We start from the raw sequence: 11,292 nt of genomic DNA, 5'->3' as shown, positions 1-11,292 counted from the left end.
CGGATCATGTAATCTGATTCCAGCGCACAGATGTTCAAAGGTCAGATTGGATGAAACCTTGAAAATTGGCTGTTTAAAAGAAAGAAAAATAGTTTGAAATTGGATTATCTTGGTTTTTATCTGGACCTAAAGGTTTTGAACAATGCAAAGATTTTCTCTAGATCAAAACCAAAAGATTGGTTTATGATTCATCAAAGATTGCTAATTTGCTATCGCATCAAATGTAACTGTAACGCATAATCAATGTATCAAATGAAAATGTAACGCATATTTATCAACTGTTTTACCCAACACTTTTATAGCAGATGTCATGTGACTTGTGGGCGCGCGCCGCTAGGCATCGGTCAGGCGCGTCCTCGTCTCCTGCGCGCACTCTCTGCTGATCGGGTGTGTGTGTATCGCGCTGTGGATTGTGTGTGTCGGACGCTGTTTGAGCTGGTCTCGCTGTAGCAGACAGTAGTGGACTGAACTCGGACACACTCTCTACTGTAAGACATCAAGTGTCATCAGTGCATGTGCTGCTTTAACACACTTTCAGGAGACTGTCGCGCGCTGCTCGCTCACTGACGGACGCAGTTCCGCGGCCGCGACTCAGGAAGTTCCAGCTGTCATATAATCATTGGAACAAACCAAAACATCGCTCTACCTTTATGTATCGCCGAAAGAGACGCGCGTTATGATGTAAACACAGTCACAGTGATTCTATTTCTAATCTGATCACATAAACTCAAAACAGCGCGTTCATTTACAGTGTCGTCAGTTCTGGTTTTTAAACGAAACCCGATGCTTAAAGATCTTAATGTTTATGCTGTATTGTGTCAAACTCGTTTTAGTTGTTGTTATGCAAAAACACCCAGATGTATTCAGCTTTTCAATACAGAATACAAATATAAATGCGACAGCTTCTAATCTATAATTGTTTGAATCTTAAAGGGACAGTTCACCCAAAAATGTAAACTATGTTATTTACTCACTCTCAAGTTGTCCCAAACCTGTATGAATATTTTTCTTCTGCTGAACACAGAGGAAGATAGCCTGGTTAAAACCAGACCATTCTCAGTAGTAACTGAGTTATGGTCTGGCAAAGCTTCATTAATAACTCATTTCCAAAGGGGCGTCACCAACGGACTTCGCTCAAATGCCTCTGGGCGCAATTGGATAGACCTAAAACCAATCAGAGCAATCGTCATCGTGCAAAGCCATATGCTGCGTCCCAATTCGCCTAAGTTACACTACACCATAAAAGTATATACTCTTTTTGTGAAGAAAAGGTATTTACTTTTGAATGTGTAGCAAAAAAGTAGGCAAGCTTTGGGACATACTACTTCGTCATCTTTATCGGACGGATCTGTCGCGTGCATCCCTTCACGTAAACTGCCCTGTCAATCATCTTGTCACAGTTAAAATCCTCTATTAAATCTAATTTAATTTCCTACCGTTTCGGAGAGAAATGTAGTAGCACGTTCATCTGCCAGTGGGTCTATCATGGAGACTGTCCTCATGTGTTTGCAATTTGAATATAATAATGCATTTAAAAGTTGGTGCGCTTCACCAACGGACGTCGCTCAAATGCCTCTGGGCGCAATTGGATAGACCTAAAACCAATCAGAGCGATCGTCATCGTGTAAAGCCCGCCTCAACGTTTCTGATTGGTGCCTCGATTTGGACAGATTTGAAATCGGCTTGAATGGGCTCTTGGCCAGACTACTTGCAGAGCAAATCTAAATTTGCCGGAAGTTTGTCTGGGTTTTCCCAGGCTAAGAGGAAGATATTTTGAAGAATATGGGTAACCAAACAGATTTGGATCACCATTGACGTCCATAGTATATATATATATATTTTTTTTCATAGGTTACTGTTCGGTTACCCATAATTCTTCAAAATATCTTCCTTTGTAAATGATGACAGAATTTTAATTTTTGGGTGAACTATCCCTTTAACTAATAATAATTAGATTAGCACATTACTCTTTTCATTTGCAGAAAAAGATCTTTGGAGGCTTGTTTTATTCTTGAATTAATATTTAGTTCCAGCACACTTTGGTGGTTATAATGCAAAATGAACAAAATACACTATTGTCTTTTTTACAGCAGAATTTGAATTTATCTGATAGTTTGCACTGCAGCATTGATTCTGTTATTTTCCTGTTTGTTTTGAAACGATCTGTACTGTATATAGAAGTAAAGCCGCCTCGACTGCTGTGTGTGTGTGTGTGCAGCATCATGTCCAGCCGGGCTGGGAAGAAGAAGATCAGCAGGTCCTCGCGCTCCGCCAGGGCTGGAGTGATCTTCCCCGTCGGCCGGATGCTGCGCTACATCAAGAAAGGGCTTCCCAAATACAGGATTGGTGTCGGAGCTCCAGTTTACATGGCTGCGGTACTGGAATACCTGACCGGTAGGACGAGTCTCTTATTCTCATCAGTGTTTCATGGCCTTACTCCTGTCAATGCACTTCATTAGAAGTCCTAAAGTGAGACACAGTGGACAGTGTTCTCTGTAGGGGTAATACATTTTATTTGTGATTTCCATCATCAGAAACTACAGAGAACATACTGTATGCTCCACTATCCCAGCGAACAGGGAACGTTCTGGCAAGATTCTCTCAAAGTTATGAATAAACGTTCTTCCAGTAACATTAATAGAACGTTCGTTCCAAGCTATGTGGTCTTTAATCATTTCCGCAAAACTTTAGCACAAAAACATTATTTATACATCGTTCAGTAAACGTTTTTTAAATGTTTCAGAATGTTCAGAGAACATTCAATAGTAGTAATGTTCCCATAATGTTTGAAGAATGATACAATGGAATGTTCCCTTAAAGTTTGTATAAAAAAAAAAAAAAAAAAACATTTTAAAAAACTGAATGTTTCAGAAATATTCAGAAATAAAGTTTTCACAACTTAAAGGGGACCTTTTTATGCAAAATTCACTTCTACATGGTGTTTGAACATAAATGTGTGTTGGCAGTGTGTGCACACAACCACCCTATAATGATAAAAATCCTCCCACTCCTCTTTTTAAATCCCCATAAATCATAAGTAGTGTCTCAGTATAAGCCGTTTGCAGATTGTAGCTTTTGGGACGTCACATATGCTTAGGCCCCACCCATGACTGCTGACATACTCCGCCCTATTCTCATAAACCCCGCCCTCAGTGATCTGAACACAGTCCGCATGTTCATCTCCTCGCCAGAGTGTTTAACAGCAGCGTTCAAGTAAGAAATGTATTCTTATTAAAGCTACTAAAGTTATTCAGGCAAGAACAGTGAGTGATTTTCTGTTTTTCTTTTGTTGTTTGATTCATATTAACAGCATATATAGCAGTAGGTTCTGTATATTACGCTGCTGTCACTTTAATACACATATCTAATATAGTCAAGTCACCTTTATTTATATAGCGCTTTTTACAATACAGATTGTTTCAAAGCAGCTTTATATATCCAGAGGTAACAGGAAAATAATGCAACAAAGTTTGTTTCTAGAAGAAAATAGCATCACAGTCCTGCTAAAGTAAGTTCAGTGATGGTTCATTTTTCTTGTAAAAAAGTTGTTAATTTAGTTCACTTATATACTGTATATATACCTGCTCTGGAGAAAACGTCTCAGGTTACGACTGTAACCTCTGTTTATATATATAAACAATATATATAAGGGGAGCCTGGAGAACATGTCAACAACAAGTACAGACAAAACTGTCCCAGAAGACAAAAAGATGTGGACATGTTCCCCAGGCTCCCCTTATATACTTCCGGGTCGCACTAGTAGTGATGTCATAGGCTGTCACCGGCCAATAGGATTGCCGTGATTAGATAAGCGTTTCAGACACCAGTTCATGCGGAGGCGTTCCCCAAAGCGCCATATCGACACAGTGCGAGTTCCCTTTCGAAAGGGAACCGTGATGTCATCGTCCAGCTCAGCTCAGTTCTCATATAGTGGTGTCAATGCAGGCAGATCAATAATATTGTTTAATATTAAATTAAATGTCCCCAACTAAGCAAGCCAAAAACCAAAGGCGACAACAAAGGCGAAAAAGGCAACAGTGGCAAGGAACCAAAACTCCATCAGGTGACAGAATGAAGAAAAAAACCTTGGCTCAGACGGGGGCCAGTTCTCCTCTGGCCAACAAATGAACAGTGTATGATTATGATTCAGGCAGCGTTACAGGTCAGAAGTCAGATTGGATCAGAACATACAAAATATTATCCAGTTCCATCTAGTTGAAGATCGGAATCATCACGCGGAGATGAGTTTGTTGAGGATCAGTGCCGATGGCTGTCGTGTCGATGAGGCCTTCACAGGGGAGAGTCTAGTTGACACAATCTCTGCTGACACTTCAGGGATGCGTTGTGGTCGTGTCTAGGCACAGGTCCTCCATCCGATCTGGATGCGGCCCGGATCCGGCTGACTACATCATGCGCTGTGGTCGTGTCTAGGTGCAGGTCCACCATCTGATCTGGATACGGCCCGGATCCGGCTGACTACATCATGCGCTGTGGTTGTGTCTAGGCGCAGGTCCACCATCTGATCTGGATACGGCCCGGATCCGGCTGACTACATCATGCGCTGTGGTTGTGTCTAGGCGCAGGTCCACCATCTGATCTGGATACGGCCCGAATCCGGCTGACTACATCATGCGGTGTGGTCGTGTCTAGGCGCAGGTCCACCATCTGATCTGGATACGGCCCGAATCCGGCTGACTACATCATGCGCTGTGGTTGTGTCTAGGCGCAGGTCCACCATCTGATCTGGATACGGCCCGAATCCGGCTGACCACATCATGCGGTGTGGTCGTGTCTAGGCGCAGGTCCACCATCTGATCTGGATACGGCCCGAATCCGGCTGACTACATCATGCGGTGTGGTCGTGTCTAGGCGCAGGTCCACCATCTGATCTGGATACGGCCCGAATCCGGCTGACTACATCATGCGGTGTGGTCGTGTCTAGGCGCAGGTCCTCCATCTGATCTGGATACGGCCCGAATCCGGCTGACTACATCATGCGCTGTGGTCGTGTCTAGGCGCAGGTCCACCATCTGATCTGGATACGGCCCGGATCCGGCTGACTACATCATGCGGTGTGGTCGTGTCTAGGCGCAGGTCCACCATCTGATCTGGATATGGCCCGAATCCGGCTGACTACATCATGCGGTGTGGTCGTGTCTAGGCGCAGGTCCACCATCTGATCTGGATACGGCCCGAATCCGGCTGACTACATCATGCGCTGTGGTTGTGTCTAGGCGCAGGTCCACCATCTGATCTGGATACGGCCCGAATCCGGCTGACCACATCATGCGGTGTGGTCGTGTCTAGGCGCAGGTCCACCATCTGATCTGGATACGGCCCGAATCCGGCTGACTACATCATGCGGTGTGGTCGTGTCTAGGCGCAGGTCCACCATCTGATCTGGATATGGCCCGAATCCGGCTGACTACATCATGCGGTGTGGTCGTGTCTAGGCGCAGGTCCTCCATCTGATCTGGATACGGCCCGAATCCGGCTGACTACATCATGCGCTGTGGTCGTGTCTAGGCGCAGGTCCACCATCTGATCTGGATCCGGCCCGGATCCGGCTGACTACATCAAGCGCTGTGGTCGTGTCTAGGTGCAGGTCCTCCATCTGATCTGGATCCGGCCCGGATCCGGCTGACTACATCATGCGCTGTGGTTGTGTCTAGGTGCAGGTCCACCATCTGATCTGGATCCGGCCCGGATCTGGCTGACTACATCAAGCGCTGTGGTCGTGTCTAGGTGCAGGTCCTCCATCTGATCTGGATCCGGCCCGGATCCGGCTGACTACATCAAGCGCTGTGGTCGTGTCTAGGCGCAGGTCCACCATCTGATCTGGATCCGGCCCGGATCCGGCTGACTACATCATGCGCTGTGGTTGTGTCTAGGTGCAGGTCCACCATCTGATCTGGATCCGGCCCGGATCCGGCTGACTACATCAAGCGCTGTGGTCGTGTCTAGGTGCAGGTCCTCCATCTGATCTGGATACGGCCCGAATCCGGCTGACTACATCATGCGCTGTGGTCGTGTCTAGGCGCAGGTCCACCATCTGATCTGGATACGGCCCGAATCCGGCTGACTACATCATGCGGTGTGGTCGTGTCTAGGCGCAGGTCCACCATCTGATCTGGATCCGGCCCGGATCCGGCTGACTACATCAAGCGCTGTGGTCGTGTCTAGGTGCAGGTCCTCCATCTGATCTGGATACGGCCCGAATCCGGCTGACCACATCATGCGGTGTGGTCGTGTCTAGGCGCAGGTCCACCATCTGATCTGGATACGGCCCGAATCCGGCTGACTACATCATGCGCTGTGGTTGTGTCTAGGCGCAGGTCCACCATCTGATCTGGATACGGCCCGAATCCGGCTGACCACATCATGCGGTGTGGTCGTGTCTAGGCGCAGGTCCACCATCTGATCTGGATACGGCCCGAATCCGGCTGACTACATCATGCGGTGTGGTCGTGTCTAGGCGCAGGTCCACCATCTGATCTGGATACGGCCCGAATCCGGCTGACTACATCATGCGGTGTGGTCGTGTCTAGGCGCAGGTCCTCCATCTGATCTGGATACGGCCCGAATCCGGCTGACTACATCATGCGCTGTGGTCGTGTCTAGGCGCAGGTCCACCATCTGATCTGGATCCGGCCCGGATCCGGCTGACTACATCAAGCGCTGTGGTCGTGTCTAGGTGCAGGTCCTCCATCTGATCTGGATCCGGCCCGGATCCGGCTGACTACATCATGCGCTGTGGTTGTGTCTAGGTGCAGGTCCACCATCTGATCTGGATCCGGCCCGGATCCGGCTGACTACATCATGCGCTGTGGTTGTGTCTAGGTGCAGGTCCACCATCTGATCTGGATACGGCCCGAATCCGGCTGACTACATCATGCGGTGTGGTCGTGTCTAGGCGCAGGTCCTCCATCTGATCTGGATACGGCCCGAATCCGGCTGACTACATCATGCGCTGTGGTCGTGTCTAGGCGCAGGTCCACCATCTGATCTGGATCCGGCCCGGATCCGGCTGACTACATTAAGCGCTGTGGTCGTGTCTAGGTGCAGGTCCTCCATCTGATCTGGATCCGGCCCGGATCCGGCTGACTACATCAAGCGCTGTGGTCGTGTCTAGGCGCAGGTCCACCATCTGATCTGGATCCGGCCCGGATCCGGCTGACTACATCATGCGCTGTGGTTGTGTCTAGGCGCAGGTCCACCATCTGATCTGGATACGGCCCGGATCCGGCTGACTACATCATGCGCTGTGGTTGTGTCTAGGCGCAGGTCCACCATCTGATCTGGATACGGCCCGAATCCGGCTGACTACATCATGCGGTGTGGTCGTGTCTAGGCGCAGGTCCTCCATCTGATCTGGATACGGCCCGGATCCGGCTGACTACATCATGCGGTGTGGTCGTGTCTAGGCGCAGGTCCACCATCTGATCTGGATATGGCCCGAATCCGGCTGACTACATCATGCGGTGTGGTCGTGTCTAGGCGCAGGTCCACCATCTGATCTGGATACGGCCCGAATCCGGCTGACTACATCATGCGCTGTGGTCGTGTCTAGGCGCAGGTCCACCATCTGATCTGGATACGGCCCGAATCCGGCTGACCACATCATGCGGTGTGGTCGTGTCTAGGCGCAGGTCCACCATCTGATCTGGATACGGCCCGAATCCGGCTGACTACATCATGCGGTGTGGTCGTGTCTAGGCGCAGGTCCACCATCTGATCTGGATACGGCCCGAATCCGGCTGACTACATCATGCGGTGTGGTCGTGTCTAGGCGCAGGTCCTCCATCTGATCTGGATACGGCCCGAATCCGGCTGACTACATCATGCGCTGTGGTCGTGTCTAGGCGCAGGTCCACCATCTGATCTGGATCCGGCCCGGATCCGGCTGACTACATCAAGCGCTGTGGTCGTGTCTAGGTGCAGGTCCTCCATCTGATCTGGATCCGGCCCGGATCCGGCTGACTACATCATGCGCTGTGGTTGTGTCTAGGTGCAGGTCCACCATCTGATCTGGATCCGGCCCGGATCCGGCTGACTACATCAAGCGCTGTGGTCGTGTCTAGGTGCAGGTCCTCCATCTGATCTGGATCCGGCCCGGATCCGGCTGACTACATCAAGCGCTGTGGTCGTGTCTAGGCGCAGGTCCACCATCTGATCTGGATCCGGCCCGGATCCGGCTGACTACATCATGCGCTGTGGTTGTGTCTAGGTGCAGGTCCACCATCTGATCTGGATCCGGCCCGGATCCGGCTGACTACATCAAGCGCTGTGGTCGTGTCTAGGTGCAGGTCCTCCATCTGATCTGGATACGGCCCGAATCCGGCTGACTACATCATGCGCTGTGGTCGTGTCTAGGCGCAGGTCCACCATCTGATCTGGATACGGCCCGAATCCGGCTGACTACATCATGCGGTGTGGTCGTGTCTAGGCGCAGGTCCACCATCTGATCTGGATCCGGCCCGGATCCGGCTGACTACATCAAGCGCTGTGGTCGTGTCTAGGTGCAGGTCCTCCATCTGATCTGGATACGGCCCGAATCCGGCTGACCACATCATGCGGTGTGGTCGTGTCTAGGCGCAGGTCCACCATCTGATCTGGATCCGGCCCGGATCCGGCTGACTACATCAAGCGCTGTGGTCGTGTCTAGGCGCAGGTCCACCATCTGATCTGGATACGGCCCGAATCCGGCTGACCACATCATGCGGTGTGGTCGTGTCTAGGCGCAGGTCCACCATCTGATCTGGATACGGCCCGAATCCGGCTGACTACATCATGCGCTGTGGTCGTGTCTAGGCGCAGGTCCACCATCTGATCTGGATACGGCCCGAATCCGGCTGACTACATCATGCGGTGTGGTCGTGTCTAGGGGCAGGTCCACCATCTGATCTGGATACGGCCCGAATCCGGCTGACTACATCATGCGGTGTGGTCGTGTCTAGGCGCAGGTCCACCATCTGATCTGGATCCGGCCCGGATCCGGCTGACTACATCAAGCGCTGTGGTCGTGTCTAGGTGCAGGTCCTCCATCTGATCTGGATACGGCCCGAATCCGGCTGACTACATTTTTATTTATTTATTTATTTATTTGATAGGGACAATGCACATTAATGAACATCTGCATTGAAACAACAAAAACAGACGTAAACATGCCAGATTATAGCCACAGGGCTAATTTACATCCGTAGTCCCTAGACAAATTACAGAAATACAGAACTTATAACATACAAAATGACAAAAATGAATACATACAAGCAAAGTAAAAGAAAAGTCACTTAATGGTCACAAGACTGGTTTGCTTTAAGCCACACTTTGAGTTTGGTTTTAAATATAGGAAATGTGGAACATTCCCTGACAGTGATGGGGATACTGTTCCATAACTTACAGGCCTTCACAGACAGAGCATTTTGTCCAAAGGCTGTTCTTCTGAAAGGCACCTCACAGTCACCTCTAGTGGAAGCCCGTGTCCTGGCACCACTGTGAGTCTTTGATTTAAAGAAGTCCGACATGGGAGGTGGGGCTAATCCATTTAACACTTTGTAAACAAAACAGGCATATTTAAAATGTTTAAAATTCTCTAGACTTAATAGATTATGTTTTTGTAAAATATTACAAATATGGAAGGACATTGGTTTTTTATCAAAGACTTTTAAGGCATTTTTATAGAGTGATTCTATTGATTTGAGTGTGTTCATACCAGTCAATGTCCAACTTGTACAACAATATTCAATATGTGATAAAATCATAGAATGTAAAAAACCTTTAGCAGCCCCAAATGGTATAAATTGACGGATTTGTTTAAAATTTCGTAGATTAAATTTTACTGTACTTGATATTCTTTTTACATGTTTTTTAAAACTTAATGTGGAATCAAGGGTCACACCAAGGTAATTAAATTCCGAGATGATTTCTAATTCTTCTCCTCTTAAAAATACACCAGATTGTTTTATGTCGCGGGACTGTTTAGTGAACATCATACAAACTGTTTTTTTAGTATTAAGTAGCAGACAGGATTTAAAAAGCCATTCATTTACAGGCACCAAAGCGGAGGTCAGGATGGCAGAAGCCTCTTGAACACTTTTTGCACTTGTGTAGATGACTGCGTCATCAGCATACATTTGAAATTCAACATCAACACAAGTGTTTGGAAGGTCATTTATATATAAAGAAAATAATAAGGGACCGAGTATTGACCCTTGAGGCACACCAACGGGGACATCTAGGAAAGACGATTTGACACTGTTAATGTTAACACACTGTTTTCTTGAGTCCAAATACGATTTAATCCATTGAATGGCATTTGAAGAAAAGTTAAAATATGTCAATTTAGATAATAAAATCTCATGATTAACAGTGTCAAATGCTTTTTTTAAATCTAAAAACACAGCACCGACACAAGCATTATTGTCCAATTTACTTTTTACTTTTTCTACAAACAAACTGTTGGCAAATTCAGTTGAATGATTGGTGCGGAACCCAAATTGCATCGGATGCAAGGGGGAGTGGCCTTTATTTAGATGCTTATTTATAATTTTAGCAACCCACCTCTCAGCGACCTTGGAGACCACTGGAAGGATACTGATTGGTCGGTAGTTGGCTACATTTGATTTATCACCAGATTTAAAGATTGGGGTGACTAAGGCCATTTTCCAGAAGGATGGAACAATTCTCTGCTTGAATGATAAATTGATCATATATGTTATTGGAGCAATTAAGGAGTCTTTACATAACTTTAGAGAATGTGAATCTAACCCATAAGCATCCTTTGCTTTGGAACTCTTAAGTGATCCAATGATGTTGTCTACCTCCAGCTCTGTTATTTCACACAAATTGAACACAGGCTTGGAAGGATCAATGGGTCTAGTTATTTTCTCAGGTGGCTCAAACAGTTCAGTTATCTCCCTAACAGATTTTGAAAAATATTGGTTAAATTCATTTGATAGAGAATTTGGGTTTTTTACTACAGCGTTGTTAATTTTGAGTTCAAAGTCTTCAATTGAATCTTTCTTTTGTCTACCAAGTAATTTGTTGAGATTTTGCCAGATTTTTTTGCCATTCCCTTTGGCATCAGTGATAATATCCATGAAGAATTTTGCTTTTGCCTTTCGCATATAGTTAGTGACTTTATTTCTTAAGGATGTAAATTTTTGCCTATCTATTGTAAGACTTGATTTTAATGATTTTTTAAGTTGCACATCCCTCTCCTTCATTAATTTCCTACACTCATCATTTAACCAAGGTAACAACTTTCCTTTTCTCTTATTATGGCTTCCTCTT

General features: G+C 47.1%; 1 protein-coding gene across 1 annotated transcript in view; it reads left to right on the top strand.

Annotated features, from left to right (window-relative positions):
- The first annotated feature begins 314 nt into the window (after window positions 1-314).
- macroh2a1 (macroH2A.1 histone) overlaps window positions 315-11,292 on the top strand; it is a 32,101-nt gene continuing 21,123 nt past the window's right edge. The window contains exons 1-2 of the mRNA XM_084386798.1: window positions 315-488; window positions 2,219-2,394. Of these exons, the coding sequence (XP_084242924.1) occupies window positions 2,223-2,394 (172 nt within the window). The 5' untranslated portion in view covers window positions 315-488; window positions 2,219-2,222. The remainder of the gene's footprint in view (window positions 489-2,218; window positions 2,395-11,292) is intronic.

The sequence above is a fragment of the Rutilus rutilus genome, assembly GCF_951802725.1.
Source record: "Rutilus rutilus genome assembly, chromosome: 18".
NCBI classification, from domain to species: domain Eukaryota; kingdom Metazoa; phylum Chordata; class Actinopteri; order Cypriniformes; family Leuciscidae; genus Rutilus; species Rutilus rutilus.
This window is presented reverse-complemented; position numbering and strand designations above follow the sequence as displayed.